At 40.2% G+C, this 18,425-nt stretch overlaps 1 protein-coding gene across 1 annotated transcript in view; it reads right to left on the bottom strand.

The window, feature by feature from the left end:
- Positions 1-18,223, bottom strand: part of ass1 (argininosuccinate synthase 1) — a 30,137-nt gene extending 11,914 nt beyond the window's left edge. Inside the window, exons 1-9 of the mRNA XM_044334263.1 lie at positions 18,074-18,223; positions 14,663-14,797; positions 13,418-13,486; positions 11,392-11,580; positions 8,455-8,511; positions 8,244-8,318; positions 7,361-7,431; positions 7,224-7,254; positions 1,967-2,057 (exon numbers count right to left, since the gene is read on the bottom strand). Of these exons, the coding sequence (XP_044190198.1) occupies positions 1,967-2,057; positions 7,224-7,254; positions 7,361-7,431; positions 8,244-8,318; positions 8,455-8,511; positions 11,392-11,580; positions 13,418-13,486; positions 14,663-14,764 (685 nt within the window). The 5' untranslated portion in view covers positions 14,765-14,797; positions 18,074-18,223. The remainder of the gene's footprint in view (positions 1-1,966; positions 2,058-7,223; positions 7,255-7,360; positions 7,432-8,243; positions 8,319-8,454; positions 8,512-11,391; positions 11,581-13,417; positions 13,487-14,662; positions 14,798-18,073) is intronic.
- Positions 18,224-18,425: the final 202 nt, after the last annotated feature.

Genomic DNA, 18,425 nt, shown 5'->3' with positions numbered 1-18,425 from the left:
TGGGTGAAAAGGAGTGTGTGTGTGTGTGTGTGTGTGTGCGCACATGTGTTTAGAAGGAAATATAACAGTTTGAGGGGAAATGAGAAAAAAAAAAAAAAAAAAAAAGCGCTGATATTCACTCTCTCCATCTATCCAGCATTCAGCACAACTCATACGGCATACTTGTAGTTGCCAGTCAAATTGCTTTGAAGAGAAGAGCAGCACTTCTGGTCGCCTTTCAGCCGGCGTTTACAAAGCCCTGATAGGAGTGACACATGAAGGACTTGACAAATTTTTTTAGACAAGGGCTTTGTTTGATGGGCCATTCTCATATCGCGGGAATCTCGGTGGCTCCCATGGAAGAAGAAAAAAGTACCTCAAAGTGCAGGAGAGGGCAGTATGGATGGTGCATTATTAAAACTGCACCCCTCCCAGATACCTAATAATTAGATTAAACTTCAAATAAATTAAGTGAGTGTCTGAACGTGGGAGTCTAGGGGCTGGCCTTTCGTCCCCGTGCTCTCTTTTTCTCACTCTCTCCATCATGCGGGTTCTATCATTCACTGAGGGGTCTTTTTCTCCCCCATGATCCTTTTCTTCAGTTTTTTCGCTGCCTAACAGTGCAGACAATGGGAGCGCAGACACAGTTGTAGGAAAAATTACTGCTTTACATTTTTCCTCTCTGTCTCTTTTTCCTCTCCACTTCTTTGGCATGAAAGGAGGGAGGGATGATTTCTTTTTCTTAAAAAAAAGTGTTTGACGGGGGAAAAGGTTCCTGTCGTTAAATATTCTTTTTTAATCAGTGAGAAAACTTTGGTGAGAAAAGGCAGGGATGAAAAGGTGGGAGGGGGAATGAAATGAAACATTCTTGTGCTGATCTTGTGCTCAGAGGGAGGAGTAGGCTCGGGCCTTTGTGTGGACAACTAAAACAGCTTTTGTCATAGGGTGCTCAATAAAGGCACAGAGAATATGTGTGAAAACGGAGCGCAGGACCGCAAAGAACCCGCGAAACCAGACTAGGCTTTACTACTGCATCACTGTTTTACAAAAGCATCTCTCATCTCCAGCTGAACTGACACCAACCTACTTGTTTTATAGTTAAACATTTGCTTTAGGGAACTGGTAAAGTGAACACCATTTCAAATGCAGATACATGTTGACTACTGAATGGCGCTTTAATCTGAATATTAAAAAAAATATATTTTTGCCGGCCTGATTGCAAATATTCCAATAACATTCTGAAATTCCCTTAAATCACATTTATAGCTCATAAAGCTGTCTGTTGGGTCTATGTGATAAGAGAAGCTAGTGTCTCTCAGCCGATTGATGTTAGCGCTCTTCAGCCTCCACTGGTGACCAGGGATGATGGGACATCTGTGACATTTGCCCCAGGCTTGGATGGTTCTTGCCATTTTCTCTTTGCACAAACATGTGACACTTTCCACTATTCAGCCCGGCCTTGTGGCAATATACCTAATGAGCGTTTCTCTGGCCCCTCAGGGCTCTGTGTATTAGCTGGACTTAATGCTTCCGGCCTGTGTGTGCCCCGGGGCCAAACATGGCAGCTTTGGACCAAGTAATGCAGTGAGGGGTTAAGGATAAGTCTGGGTGGTCAGGAATGGTGATAAAGTGCAGCTGGGTCAGCGTGAGAGCTGTAGCCCTGCGGCAATAACCACAAATGTTAAGTAACACCAAGAGTAGTGGACTGGACTGGACACTGAGTGTCATCAACCCTAACAGATGCATTATAGAAGTTTAGAACTGACACGCAACAAATAAGGCAGGTAATGCTCTAGCGTACACTTAATTTTGACATAAATTTTGCATTTCCGATCAGGGAAATAATAATAAAATTTCGTTGTTCAGTTTGACTGCACGGAGAACAGTACTTTCTTCAGTCTACATCAGAAATTACTGTATGTTTTAGTTGTGTAGCGACAGACTGACAGAGGAATCAACAGGTGACACATGTTGCAAGCACACAAACCGTTTTTGAACTCGATCTCCAGTTCATCGGGGGTAGTGGGAGAATCTTCTGGGTTCTTGGTCATCTGGTACAGGTCAACGGGAGCGTGGCTCTGAAAAACACACACACAAAAAAAGAAAAAATACACTCAGTCTCTCTATTTCACACACTTCATTCCCCTTGATGAATAACCAGGACCTTTTGAGACCTCATCAAAGCGGATGTGGAGACTTTTGTGTGAGGTGATAACGGACAACTTGAGACACGGCAGGTAGAAGAAAAGAGAGGATGATGCGTGAAAAAAGGAGAAACCTGAAAACACCTTCAGGAGTGGAGCGAAGACAAAAAAAAAAAAAAAAAAAAAAAATCAATGTTCCATTTTTCTCCTCTATTTGGTTTCATTTTCCCCGCGTGGCCCTTCGCCACAGGGGAAGGCGGGGAAAAGTGGGATGCAGCGAGAACGAGAGAGAGGGAAAGGGCAAAAGAAAGAAATTACTCACATCTGCAAGAACAGCAAACACTTGACAAGTCAAAACACACCTGATACTAAGACAGAAGCTATTTGAGCAGCGGTAAGTCCTCCATACTATTCTGCCGGTCTGTAAAAATCTCTGATCTACTGTTTCTATCAGGTGTCTTCCCTTCCTGTCTTCACTTCCTCTCATCTTCCAGTGTTGATTCTCTCATATTTCTTCTATTTTATGTTCAAATTAAAGAATTTCACTAAACGGGCATCACACGACAAAGCGTTCAAGTCCACACCCTAAATCCACTAAACTTGTTCTGGTTGACAGACGTTTGTTTGCTTTCCCAGTTGGTGGGAGCGATTTCAATAAGTCACGTTTGGGACCTAAAAAGAGCATGGCGGTCTGACGTGTCCGCCCAGCAATGTGCCCCTCCAACAATTACACGGCATTAGGACAAGACGATGGCCAATGTGTCCTGAGCTGAGGCAAATTGCAGGGGGACTATGCAAAATAACTACTGGGTGCATTTAAATGGAAAGCTTTACCAGACACTGAATCATCATACAATAACTAATCGGCATCCGCTCGCCGCCTGTCAGCGAGGAGAAAACGAGCAGCGCAATCACTTTCCTTCCTTTTAACTAAACACCAAAATTGACCGGGGAAGGCGCCCGTCGTCTCCCTCTCCTTTATTTTCTGCCTCAGCGCCCTGAAAGATGCCAAATGAGAGCGAACAGGAGAGGAGCAAAATGACTACCCTAAAAAGCCTTTTGATGCATACTGTTTGAGGGGGGAAAAAGATGAACTGAATTTTAAATACCGGAGAATGAGAAAGACACTGTTTCCTGTGGTGTTGTATGCTGGTTTTAAACCAACGGTTGTCATTTCCAACCTTCAGATGAAATACAGTATTGCAGATAGAAGCATTAGCTATAGTAGTATTAGCTGAATGCAGGTTTTGAACTACTATTAAACAGTTTTTATATATCATTTCTTATAGTTTTTAACATGTTATGCATTAATTAAATTAGCAGCCTCATATTTAGTCTTTCTGGCAAAACAGATACAAATAATAATTTCCATTCATAGCTTAGAGGAAAAGCCTCATAAGAGCAATTTCCATCTGATCAATTTATGTAATTTTATACAAACTCATGTCTTTGGCTGAGTAATATTTGAAAACTCATGCACACTACAAAGATAGAGCTCAAACTCAAAGAGAGAAAAAAAAGGGAAAAGTAAGGGAATAGGCTTGTTTCCAGTGTGCGAGAGATCAATGCATTTCAATTCAAACCCCCTGCAGGTGGACCTGTCCCAAAGCCATGGCCCTGAAAGAGAGGAAAAGGTAGAGATAGAGAAGGCGGGGGGGCGGTGGGTATTGGTGGGAAATGGGGCGTGAAGCGCACCATCATGTAGCACAGAGCAGCTCCTTTGGCAGTCTTTGCTTCTGCCATATTGTTGTGCTAAACGTGGCCCATACAGCAAAGAAGAAGGCTGACGCATGAACTTAAAGCAAGTAAATTTCTATCTTTCCACATATTAGTTGCCTCATTGGTTTTCAATCGAAGCCAACGGGGCCAAAAGAGAGGGAGAGGTGGCAGGAGGGAGAAGGGGGGTGGGGGGGGGGAGAAAGGAAAAGGAGAGCTGAGAAGGAGATAGGAGAGGATGGTAAAAACATCTTTGGCGCAATGGATCGGAAATGACGCTTAAATCACCACGTTTCAAGTCTGTCCTTCTCTTTAAAATGCAAACGTGGCAAATTGAGACACGAATAAAACAATACGCACGTGATGTGCTGCAGAGATATTTATATTCTTAACACCCGGGACGTTTTGGTTAATGTTAGGCCCTCGGCTGAATTTAATGAGGACAACAGGCACTTCTACACGGAGGCAGAGCTACAGCGTCGCTGAGATGGACGCAGCTAAGTATCACAGGTCAGACAAATCACACCTGAGGGAAGCAAAGGCACATGACAAACGCCGACCTCTCTGCTTCAAAGCACGCATTCACATGCATACATACACCTACAAGCCCACTTCCTTCCCCTACGGGCAGTCTTCTGTCCATCCATCTTTCCAGCCAGCCATGCAACCAGCAGAAAACAAGTTTTCATTTCCTCTAGGTGAACAGGGGCTTGGGCGTTACGCTCCTTTACTTCTGGTCAACACGAGCAGTGGCCCATCAACTCTCTGATCAAAGAACGGAGTGGGCCAGGGGAAGCTCACTGACAGAAGGTATAATTAAGACTGAGCTGATGTTTTAATGACTTAGGACGAGTGTCGGGCTGCCTCAGGGTGGGCCCTGACTGCTCATGTGTGGAAAGACACAGAGAGAGGGGAGATAGTGAGGGAACTGGAGGTTGTGGAGACGTCTAACAATTGGCATATTGCTAATTCAATTTGATGAAATAGCACAATATAAGAAATGTGACATAAGACATATATTAAGTGTAAAACAATCCATTGTTGTCTCCCCTGGTCAAAACCAAATGAGATATAAAAGGATATCCTTTAAAATCCCCAGGATCTGAAAAGGAGCATGATTTTTTTCAACTTTACAACAACCACCAACTTAAAGCAGTTGACAGCTATGCACTAAAATCATTAAATGTGACTCTGTAAACATGACAGAGGCAAGCTGAAGTTGCCCTGGGTGCATGTTTTCACATAGGTTAACGCTGCCACATGTAGGTGAGTAAAATCAAAAGGCATCGGGCCATTGTGCTACAGGCAAGATGGTTCGGGGTTATCAGCAAGGATACGGTGTTAATCACAGAGTAACCTGAACTCTGCCGACTCTTATCTACAGGAGAACATATGAGCGACCATTTGGACATTTCCTAATCTGACTGTGTTGAGCAGAGAGGGGCCATTGTAACACAGGTGGGGGGGGGGAGTATATATGGGGGGTTTGAATAGCTGAGGTCCGCCCTGTGCCTTTAGGGCTGTAACTGGAGGAGAGAGAGAGGTTGATACAGAGAGGAGATACTTAGAACAAGATGACCTCTTTAAGATGACCTCTTAGGTCAATCAGAATCTGTCACATTGGTTTGAAGATTTGGGTGAGAAATTCACTTTGTTGTTGCATTATTGGGTATTTTGGGGGGTTTCCAGTTATAAGTGGCATTTAAATTAATGTTAAATCAAGATATTATATTGTGATTTTGTTGTTGTGATGTTTATACTGACCCCAATTAATAAACATACTTGGAAAAAGTCCAATTGCCAGAGGGGTCAAGGGCTTTAGCTATTGAAAATTACTCAATTATTACAGCTCATTCATGATATCATTTCATGCCCCGGGTAATGTATTCAAATCCTTTTACCACTCTGGACCCCTGCACCATAAATATTTCATTGTATTTAATGCCATTAATCGATTCAATATTGGAGTAAATGGTCCAACACAAAAAGACTGAAAGAAATCAGTTACACAATACTGTCATCATATATCGCTATGCTATTGAGCTGGTTCGTCTCATTCTTTTCAAAACATTTCTCAACAGGCCGACCGCTAAAGAGGCAGTGGAGGGGTGGGAAAGGGACAGAGAAAGAGAGTGAGAGAGATAGAGGTCTGAGTTACAGTGGCCCTACCCCTGCATCTCCACTCCAGCAGCGCGGGACCCCTCGCCTCCCTGTGACACCCCGTCCATTGGGAACTCATCTGTCTGGCACGCTGTCTTTGTACTTTACTGTTACTGGTGACATTTTGGTGTCACGGTGTCACGATGAAATGGCTCCCCTCCCACGTCGCAGCCCGCGGCGACGCAACCAGTGGAACAATGAGGTCCCGAGGAGTTGGGGCTGGAACTCAGGAGGCCCCAGCTGGGCGCAACGCCCTAACCCTTCCCCCTCCCTGGCTCCCATGAAATCGGGAATTAGTCGAAGCGTTGCTGACGACAAGTCAGTGTCTGTGTGTCCCAGGCTCTTCCCAGGGCCCGGCGAGGACCCGGGGTGAGGAGAGACAGAGACACAGACATAGCGACCAAGGGATGGTAGCTTTGAGGGTCACTGAGGGCAACCTGTATGTACTGCTTTGACCTCCAACCCCTGCCGAGATCAAAACTCTGTCTCACCCATGACACTGTGGGAGAGTGAGTCGTGTTTGTCTCTGGTGGGACTGGCATGGGTCAGCAGAAGGGACAGTAAGCTTACTGCCGTGTTATTTTTATGGTCAATCCGAGTGGATTTGAACCGTACAAAAAATGTGTAATATTTTGTCTGTCTGCTGTTGTGAAAGTGACACTTAAATTGTGTGTCATGGAGGAGGACACAGATTGTTTACTGTAGTCAATATCAAACTGTACCAATTTTATAAACTATTTCTGTGTAGGTTAACAAATATTCTGTGTAATTATGTCTCTGGTTGTTTATCTATTAATTTCAGCACCAGAGAAGAGCAGCACGTGATGTTAAGACATAACTCTGTATCTCATATTGACTACATCATGATGCATTAGTTGTACAAAACATACTAAACATCTGGACAGCTGTCATATTATCAACTGTTCTTCTCTATGTCTTCTTTGGAATTTTATCTAAACTCTTCAGGTACACCTTTGTTTTCATCTGTACAAATAGCTGTCTTCAGTTTAGTTTCAATTTCACAGGTTCTTGAATCATGGTGTCAGTGATTAAGATTATAAATAAACCACTTTGATGCCAGTATTGTCAGTGAACATATAATTGTGCGAAAGACGGTACATGTTATATCAAACACTCCATGACTCTCTATTTGCCTTCTTGGCATTTAACCAGTGCTCATTAATTAATAACATTTGCAGATGTGTCAAAGGGAACTGGTCTTACCTTGGGATTCTCCAGGATGCCAGACTCGTAGCTGTTAAGAAACATTATTAAGACAATTACAGTCTGTTTAATTCTGATTGGAAAATAAAATATTGAAACAGAAACTAAAGAGGGTGTATCACACTAGCCCGACCCACCTTATATGCATGAGGTTGGCGTCCATGCTCCAGGGTGCCTGAGGAGTGACGGGCACAGGGATGCTGTGTTTCTACAGTTTGAAAGAGAAAGCAGTTGTTATGATACACACTGTTTGCCTGTAAGGTAAAAACACAAAAGCTGTACTTGTCCATACAGAAACTTCTGATGCATAGAACCAGAGGCTGGTTTGTGACACGCTGTGTAACCATAATACATCAGTTTCTCCAAACTGCTTTTGTCTTTAAGATTCCACAATGAGAAGAGCAAAAACAACCAAGAAAGAAAGATAGTTTTTGGAATGTTCAAATGATAAGTCAACAAATTCAGTTTGAAGATTGCATGATTTCACAAGTCCTCCCTTCATAAGCCGGAAAGAGAGCGGTGTTGACTAAAAAAAAATCATGACTCCCCTCTAGTGGGTAAACTGGACCAAGACCACCATCTGATGCGTCCATGTGGACAAACAGCTCATGACTGTGTGTGTGTGGTCTAGGTAACATAAATCTGAATGCAAAGACTAACTATTAATGTGGGTTTAAGTGTGAAATTAGATTACAGGCAAAGAGTAGGGATGTAATAATATTTCATATTGCGTTCTTCAGTATGAGCCTCTAAATTCATTACATTAGATGAAGTGATTTGCTGCTGAGAAACCATCCAAAACATTTCAGGAAAAACAACATAGTGACTATTTTTGGACTGTTTGTCAAACAAACTTGTGATGGGCATATGTCATTATTTTGGACATTTTATAGACAAAATTTGGAATCAGTAATTCAAAATTATTGATAAACTACAGAAAATAATCTAGACACCAACAAACTGAATTTCATATGAATTTCTCATTTCTGTAGATGTTGTGACTGTACAGATGGGAGTTACCTGTGCATATTCCATCAGGTCTGCTCTTCCTTGGAAGCGGTTGTAGAACTCAGGGATCCTCCACGGTGCGATGATCTGAACAGCAAAAACCAGAGAGAGTGAGCGTGTCGTCCCCACTGCAGCAGCATCATCATCATCATCATCGTTTCAACAGATGCCGCATCAAACAAGTACATGCCATTACATAAAGACAGTGAAACAGCAAACTCACCTTAACCTCAGGGTAGAGGGCATAGCATGTCAGCTCAAAACGGATCTGGTCATTGCCCTGAAAAATACAAAAACACACAATAGTCCATGTATAAATGTACATAACTTAGGTAAGGTTTCAAAGTACTACTTAAAGGCTTTATTGTAACTATGATGTGGCATCTGTCTCCATCTTCAGGGAAAATGTGGGCACTGCACTGATGACCAGATAACACCCTCTGTTCAATAGATTTGAAGTGGTAATATTGGAAGAAAACAAAAATGTGTAAAAAGGTACTTGTGAGGTAGTGCAACCTAAGTAAACTGGTTTGGTGTGTACGTCCTTCACGCACACATCAGAGGTTATAGACGGTCCATATTATTGCCTTATGAAGAGGTAGAATTGGTACAGTACTGAATGATATAAACTGTAACATTATAAACAAAACATTATTGTATGATTTCTTCTATTTTTAACCATATCAAATGTTATATTTGGATTCTACTATTTTCAATTGCATCTGAATTTTGAATTCTTGAATTCTGAATACTTTTTGTGTGACTAACACGTTAAACTCTGAGGAACATGGTAGCATGCAGATTTTTACTATCAGGGAACATTTTTTCAACTAGCTGAAGCCTGTACAGTGCTTTAAATGAAGAAAAGCTATTCTGGCCAAATCAAATTATTCTGACCAAAGAAACAGGATGTAGTAAAGTCTTTCATTAATTAATCACGTGAAACATGAAACTGACTAAACACTTGTCTTTACAATTATTTTCCAGTTTTAAGGAAACCCATTGGTATAGTTAATTAGGTGTCATTTTGAGATAAATACAGAATTAGAGAATGTAGCACTGTTTAGAAGCTCAGTAGGAAGTTGAGCATTCCCGATTTTTCTGGTAACACATGAACATAGCATAGCAGATTTGGTAAAACAAAACAAAACAACAAAAAAAAGCATGTCATGAAATAATCTAGCCATGAAACTTACTGAAATGACAATAAGAAAGAATTACAGACAAATCTAGGCTTATTAGCATGGAATCCAGTATAATATTCAACATTTTTCACTCATTCCTGCACTAGCTAATCAGCCAGGCATTTGGCAGCCTCCACAACACACAGATCTATTCACATTTTCCTTTGAACTGCAGTGACTCATTTGAGGTGTGAAGAAAAGTGCAGGCAGCAGAGATGATAACATCTGTTTCTATTTCACGGAGCAGAAAACATATATTTTCTTCCAATGAATAGATGACTAACTAAAGAAAATTACAGTGTCTGAATGAGGGAAGACAGAAAAGGCTCTAGGGAGGATAGATTTCTAGCTTACTGTTGCCATTTGACTAAAAAAAAAAGTTAATGTTCAACCCTGCAAGCACACAGACTGAAGCCTTACGTCCAGACTATGGACAGTGACCTTAGTTACAGTGTCTAATGAAAGTAATCATACCCTATGAACTTTTTTTAGCTGTATGTACACATTATAACCCTCATCATCAAAGTGAAAGTAACATTTCAAAGTATTCTTGACAATAATTAGGCTAATAGAGGTGCACGATTCGATTTGATTTGAATTCTTGGGGTCACGATTCGATTCACAATCGATTTGTGATTCAAAATCCGTTCATTCATAGATTTGATTCTAGATTGATATTTTGAGTTACTCTTTCCATTTGCCTGCAGTAAACACTTTTATAGGTCTCAAATAAAGATCACACTGAATCAAATGTAAACATTTGCTACTCAATGTCCACCTGAGTAAGATTTATGTTCCTTTAGTCCACTTAGTCAATAGGGAACCAAAGCGGCCTTGAGACAAAAGGGTAAAATGAATACTTAATACAAAAATAAAAACGATTGCAAAGATAAACTGCTAAGTGTAAAACCTCAAATAACTTTAATTTCTCCTTCAATTACAAAATCAAAAAAACAAACAATAGCTGCCTGCTTCATTTAACTACAAAGTGTATACAAGAAAATTGATCACTATTAGCGAGTGATTATTATAGGCTAACCAATTTTGTTTCTTTTTCTTAATTTCTCATGCAGATTACAATCTAATTGATATTTGTATATTTACTACATGAATATAAAGTAATGAAACGGGCAGTTTCGCTATTTACTGAATTAATATTAATACAGGTTGTATTTGTTTTTCTGTCAGATACTCCATTGCTCACGGCCTCTCCATGACACACACTTCACTTCCTTCTTGCCCCCGGATTTGGGTCCGGGGCGGCGTTATTGCACCATCTATGGGATTTAGCAAGCTAATCCATGTCAGGAAAAAACGGAAAACAGCGTCGTGGCAAGACTGAAAAATGTGAATTGATTCTGAATCGGCAGAGATAGAATCGCGATTCTTATGTGAATCGATTTTTTGCGCACCCCTAATAATTAAAAATTAACTCGTGAAATACCTGGGTGGTTAAGTGATCAGCCCCTTTGAGTACACCATTACAAACTTGCTGTGGTGCAACCAATCAACTTCCAGATCAAAAACCAGGCAAACTGCCCCCCACCTGACATCAGTCGTAGTGATTTTGATTACTTCTGAATAAAACCAGCTGTTTCTTGAGGATTCCACTACTAGTAGTGCATAGTACTGCAAAGAATTCACCATAGTTCAAAAGTGCTTTCAAAAAGGCCTCCAGCTTTAGCTATCCCTCTGAGTACTGTTCAGAGCATCATTAAGAAATTGGAAAGTGTATGTCACCACCACCACCTTGCCTAGATCAGGCCGTCCGTCCAAACTGGATGATTGAGCCAGGAGGACATTGATCAGAGAAACTACCAAGAGGCTAAAGGCAACTTTGAAGGACTTACAAGTCTTTATGGCTGGGACTATATATATATATATATATATATATATATATATATATATATATATTTTTTTTTTTTTTAAATATTCCTCTCTCAGAGTGTAGTGTTATGGTCCTGTGTCTGCTTTACCTTTCCTGTGGCACCATGGGACACAAACTGGGCACCCTCCCTACGTGCAATCTCAACCTGACGACGGGCGATGCAGGGCCGAGCCATTGCGGTGCCCAGCAGGTATCGGTCCTCATAGATGGCGTTGGCCTGAACAGAGGGCCAGATGTAGTCTTCCACAAACTCGGCACGCAGGTCTTCAACGAGAACCTGCACAGGAACAGAGGCAGGGACACAAAACGAGGTTGGCGTAAAGTCTTAAATTCATTCATCTGTGGGCCATTTTCATTCATGACTCACTGTTTACCACAAAAGAGCTCTGCCCCACAATTATGTGATGTGAATGCAGGAAACCTTTCTCACTCTAGAATTAGAGTGAGACTGCTCTCGATTTCCAGTTATTCTAGTATGCTATGCCATAGTACATGAAGAGACTTGACACTTGTACAGCTGTAGAACAAGGAACTCTCTTAAAAAAAATACTTCTTCGTTGTCTATCCAGGTGCAAAGGGGAGGCTCAAATATCAGAGATAATACCATCAGCTGCCAAAAAGCCCTGCATGCATAAACTATGCTGCTGGGAAATCAAATGCAGAAGACAAATTATAAGCAAATATGCATAAAAAATTAAAATATTAATGTGTCTTTCTGCAAAAGGAATGCAATTCAGCTCTCATGTCTTGGACATGAACACTTGATGAATGTTGAAAGGTACCGACAAAAAACACAACAGTCAGAACAGTCCACGGCTATCATGCAAGGATTTTGAGGATACTTATGATTTTTTAAAAAAAAGGGAAAAAAAAAAAATAAAACTATCTATTGCCTGAAAGTTAGGAAATCTATCTGAAATTTTGGAAAATGTTAGGTAGGAACATGCAAAATTACTCATCTGATGCTTTATAAAAAAAAAAAATCATCTTTATATTGTTTTGGGCAGTGAAAAAAACAACAGATTGACCCTTTATGAGCCCCAACCTACTTCCCACCCCAACCGTCCTTACGTGACAGTACATAATAGTAATACATAAATAATAAAAAAGAGAAAAGGACAAGTCAAAGTACACAAATAGATAATGCAGAAAATTTAAAGTGATATTGATGGTAAAATATAAAGAAATAAAAATAATAATGGTATTAAGATAATTACATTGAAAATACAAGTAGCATCAAGACCCTGGGCAGCAGTTAAGAGAGGAATAACTGAGGTAGTAAGTAAAAATAATAGTAACCGCCTGCTAAGCAAAAATGGTAATAACAGGAGTGTGTAGGTATCAAAAGTTGTGATGCCAATAAGATGTACAGTCTTATGGTAATAATACTAAAAATATAAAAAAAAAAAAGAGGGGGAGAGGGAGGAAGGGAGGTGGTTGGTAAAAATATATCACTGCACAGATGTATCTCAAGACCAACTCAAACCATTGTGTATGTGATGCCCTATGAGTTTTCAGCCTGTGCCTCATCCCAGACCGACATTTGTAGTCCATCGTAATAAGCTAAAAAAGAGAGACCATACTTTGCGAAACCTCCTCAAAGAGCCTCTTAAAGTCTATTTTATCTTTTCTAGTTTGATGTGAAGCATCATGTCTTTCACCCATCTGCTCTGTGTGGGAGGGTATTTGTGTTTCCATTTTAAAAGAATTAACCGTCTTGCCAATAGGGTTCTAAATGCAATAACGTTGAACATGTTATTACTCAGGGCAGTGTTATCCGGTCTCACACCAAATATGGCCATGAGTGGATTTGGGTCAATCCTAAGACCGGAAATCTCACTAAAGGACTTGAAAATTTCCTTCTAAAAAGTTTCTAAAGCCAGAACATATGAGGCAGAGTGCATGGAGAGTGCTTTCATCTACTGTAAGCAGGGTCGACTTCTGGAAAGATCTAACTTAGAATTAGTAATGTGAGTCAGTGTAGGACCTTAAATTAGGATAAGTCCATGTACTGGTCTCCTTAACTGTATTCTAGCTGCTTAGGTCTGTTATTGTTCCCATATTGATAATTTTGACACATTATGACATTAATTTGATATTTAATTGTCTCTCACCTTTTTTGCTCCAAGGTGCTCTGCCTTTTTCCGGGAAGCATCAAAATCTTCATCTTGTCCAATATTGGCCTGTAAAAACACAAATTGCACATCATAGTAATTCAAATAAACACATTTTTCATTGAATCTGTGCAGTTATTTTGGTTTTGAGGGCTCCTGTGGAATAAAATTCAAGCTGTCCATGTATGAACACAACAGGCACAAGCCTGTGCAAGTATTATGCCTGGCAATCCACCATCTTGTAATTCAGATCACGTCGTTTAGGAGATGTAACAACCTCCTCACAGCTGAAACCAACCGTGAATATCACTTAAGGGCTTGAAGAGGCTGTCTGATCTCCTGAGCTGAACACTAAACAAGGGAATATCTGCCTAAAACCCATGATATTGATGTAGAAAGCAAAACTGACATCTGCTGTATCTGTAGCACAAATTTGGTATGCCTTCTTTGATATTTTAGTACTTTATCAGTTTAATTTGAGTGCTTTTCTAGCTTGTTTTCCTAGCAGGTTTTGAGTTAAACTCAACAGGCTTTAAGTTAAACTCAAAGCCTGTAATTTATTACATCGTAAGTGCACTATATCAATGTCTTTCCTATTAGAATACACCAAACAGAAAGCATACTGCACTAATACTTGTGTATGCATTTATTAAACATACAGATATTAGCAACCTTATCATTGCAAAGTTATTTCTGTGTAATTATCAACATGTGCTGAACTGTTTGACGCAGTTTTTTTTTTTTTTTTTTTTTTTTTTTTTAAAAACACACAAGTGCATAGTTTGTAATTTCATTAACAAAAATCAAGTGCCTACTATTCTTATTATTCTCCTACCCTGAAGAGCTAAAGCCAAAAAGAGTTTGAGGGCTGCACCTCACATGGCACAGCCGTGAACTACCCATCCCCCCATGCCGACCTACTCAACCCCTGAATGAAAAGTTAGACAGCAAGAAAATCTGCCTGCTGTGCAATTCTCTGTCTCCCCAAAGCAAAAAGGAAATCCTGCTAGGTTTGCACTGGCTTTATGAAGCCAAATCCTATGGTTGGGAGTTAACCGGTGTTGTACCTCCAACTGGACGTTTTGGACAGCCAATGGAGAACTCCTATATGCCTCTGTGACAAATTGCGTCAGCTGTCTGAAAACAGCCAATTGTAAAACTTCAGAGGTATATGACACGCAAAAGCAGCTGACACGTGACACAAACTGACACCCGTTTCACACATATGTGGTCTCTGAACCTTACCAAGTACGCAATGACATCGTAGCCCTGTTCCTTCAGCCACACAAGAATACAGGAGGTGTCCAGTCCGCCGCTGTATGCCAGAATCACGGTACCTTTAGACATGATGATGGCTTTTTCGTCCAACAGGTAAAGAAGCTGTGGAGTAGCAGCAGAGAAGAGACAGCAGTGAGTAAATTATGTCAGTCATAAGTTAAAACGAAACCAAACTCCTGTAATATCAAATCTGTAACAACATCAATGACCAAATCTGATCTGTGTCCATGGTTTAGCAAGCAGTCCTGCTCTGGATTAAGTCCTGGGGCAGCAGATTATGAATCAAATATGAGGATTTGCTAATTATATTTAAACACCTCATTGTTGAGCAGAGCACAAACACAATCAGTAGATTTCACATTGGGCTCTGGGAACTTGATGGGCATTTTCACTTTCACTTTTTCTGACAATTACAGACTAAACAATTAGAGGACTAGATGACAGGTTTATCAATAATGCAAATAATAATTAGTTGCAGTCCTAGTTCTAACAAACATCCCTGAGGATGAGACAACCTGTGCTTTACAGTGAGGGAGCACATCCTGTCAAGTGACAAATATCTAACAAAATGTAAGAGTATCATAAATATGCTTAAAAATTAGGTGCACTGTTTTCTTTTTTTTTTTTTTTAAATGCAATTTTTAGTCTATTTTAATAACTACTACCAACCTAACAAACATAGCTATCTCACTTGACAGTAACACTTTGTCATCAAACTGTCCTAAAATTAAATTTGTAGTCTATTTTCTAGATATTCTCACTTGACAGAATAAACACTAAAGCAACTGTATTTCAACTGAAATAAAAAAGCTGAAGATATGAGCCACATGGTCTGAGGATGATGATGATGACATCCTCACTGGTAGTTTCCTCACATCCTGATGCAACTTCTTCAGTGACGTGTGTAACCGAGCTAGGTGGAGTTGTGACAAAATGATTCACCCCATTAAAAAAATGTTTCCAAAGTGTCTTTTGCGCCAGAGGCAAAAAATATAAAAAAATAAAAGACACTTTTGGCTTTTATGTACACTTTTATGCCCAAGCAACTAGTTTTAAATATGTAGTGAAACAGAGTTTTCAGTATATAAACATTTTACTCAACTATGAACAGGAGGGATGCCTTCCAGCACGCGCACAGGTTAACTTCACACTGTCAACAGTCACTGATCACCCTATTTGTACCCTCACACACAGGCATACGTTAGCTTTTAACTTTGTTAGGGAGATTTTGTGTCGAACAGCCAAAATAATTGTCTATGTGTACTGGCTTTCTATGGCTCCTTTGTCTTTCACAGACACATGTGCGCGCACACACATGCACACATAAAAGAGCCTGACTCTGCAAAACGTTTGCTGAATATGCATTTGCTGACTTGTCTGGAACCGGACTCATGATTTCTTTCTCTGATTTTTACATTTTATCTTGTTGATAGACTACTTAACTATAAATCTTAGGCCAAAATTAATATCTAAAAATAACATATCATAGACTGTCACAGTAAATGCGTAGAATCCTGTAGGTAATGTGCTGCTCTGTAACTACCAGCTGTAAGGTTTTCAAACCTCACCTGATTGGTCTGTCCTTTCAGTTTGTGGATTTTTGGCGACACAATTCAAGAGTTTCATGACAGAGCCACAGTGATGCTCAAACCTATCTTTAAAATCATCTAAAACACTTCTATTTGTATTATTAATTTTCATTCAACTCCTGAACTTATGGCTTGATCTTTCACTACAACGTCAGAGCTCACCTGAGAGGTTACAGCTCACCTGTCTGAATGATGCCCGCCAGTCACAAACAAACCAGTTTGACAAGCTGTGGCAGATTTATCTTCATGTCTACTGACTCATATGCAACTCTGCTCTTGATCCACTCATGGAAAAGGTGAGAGATCGCATTAAATAGTAAATATTTCTCCTACTAATCAAAGCTACCGCTTGACATTGAGGGTTGCCAGACAAAGGTGGCAGGAAGTACTGAGACACACATAGTTGGAGTCAATGCAAATTACAAGCATTTTGAAACCTTGTGCCACAGCCAGTTGGAGTGTGATTAGAATGCCAGCGATTTCAGCTTACTGGGAGGACTGGGAGCCCAACTGGAACTATCTGCAGGCAGTACTTGTTTGCGGCAGTGGAAGTGGTCAAAACACACAAGAAGGTGTTTTATTGGGCCAAAAGTTCATCTTGGTGCCATGGGAACGTTGACAGGATGATGATAATCATGTTTGCCATTTTGCAAACCTCAGTTGCTTTTGTTTGGTTAAATGGATCACTGTGTGCTAAGGTCATGGTCTTATATATAACATGAGATTAATAAATTTCTTGAATCAGTTAAGGTGGTTGTTCATTTGCGTGTGCCTTGTCTTTTTTTTTTAGCATCAGCTGAAAAATGGCATTGGTAGAACTGAAGCTTGTGTCATCCGATACATTGATAGAAATTATAAAATCAGTTTAAAAACTAGTATGTGTGATGTTAATGACCAGGGAAAACAAGAACGTATCACTTCTCTTCATCAAATAAAACATTAAAATGTTTACCATTATAACCATTTTTATACCTTACTAGAGCAACGTATCCTGGGAGATACAACTCATAAAATCCAAAATATATGAAATATTTAAAAAGTATGTGTAGAAATGTTTTACTTTGTGCAAAGGTGCAAATAAGATAAGTAACTTAGTAACATTAAATTATTTTTTAGAACTCATTTTCCACTCCTGCATGTTTAAGGGCAGATCCACTCATGAAAAAGGGGAGAGATGGCATTAAATAGTAAATATTTCTCCTACTTATCAAAGATTAATGTTTTATCCAATGAAGTCGTTTTAAATTCTGTGCTATTTGTAGCGATTAAACTATAAATACTTACCGTTTCAGACTGCTGTTGCTAGTCAACAATACCTACAGCTTGAAGTTGAGGGTTGCCAGATCGTCAGGTCAAGCGTCTCCCATATGCTGCTATTTCACTCTTTACCATAAGAGCGCATTTGGTTTGCAGAAAAGACACAAACCTGGCAACTTTGCAGACACCTTACCGTTAACCTTACGTGGATTTCAAGTGGTTAAATTGTTTGAGAGCGGTACTGTATTAGTAGGGAAAATCAAGCAACAGCTTAATATTGGTCCATACCAAATCTACGGTCATGCCCATTTATCTTAACAAAGTTGTTCATTTATTAGCTAAACACATTCATCATCACAACAAAAAAAGCAACAAAACACACATACATGTTGTACATGTTTTCCCAGTCGAAAACGTTGGCGACTAACCGTTGCTATGTTTTACCATGCGGCTAAAGTTAAATCAGCCGCTGTGATTGACGGATAAAAACCTGCAGGTGAAACATAAAGACACGAAGCTAGGTTATACTTACCAAAGAGTGACTTTCCTAATAACGGGGAGGGAGATGAAGGACAGCTAGCTTGAAGCGTCGTTGCTGTGCACCGGTCGGTGAGGAGCGGAGAAGTGGAGGAGAGCAGCAGCGGCGTGCTCAGTTTACCTCGGCGGCTCGACTCACTGCTGCGGTCTGACTGGTCCATCTGTCATTGCGTCATCGACGACGCTCACTATTCACAATTACCTGTTTGATTGAGCTGGTGGTATCAAATGTCCACTAAAATGTGACTACTCTGTTGATAAATGACAGCTGTGATATATAAAGTCGGCAAATTTTCAACGGCAAGCACTGACAGCTTGGTTATTAGCTTACAAACATTACTTTTCGC

This window comes from Thunnus albacares, chromosome 18, assembly GCF_914725855.1.
Source record: "Thunnus albacares chromosome 18, fThuAlb1.1, whole genome shotgun sequence".
In the NCBI taxonomy this organism is placed as follows: domain Eukaryota; kingdom Metazoa; phylum Chordata; class Actinopteri; order Scombriformes; family Scombridae; genus Thunnus; species Thunnus albacares.
The sequence above is the reverse complement of the archived record's forward strand: the minus strand, read 5'-3'. Positions and strand labels throughout refer to the sequence as shown.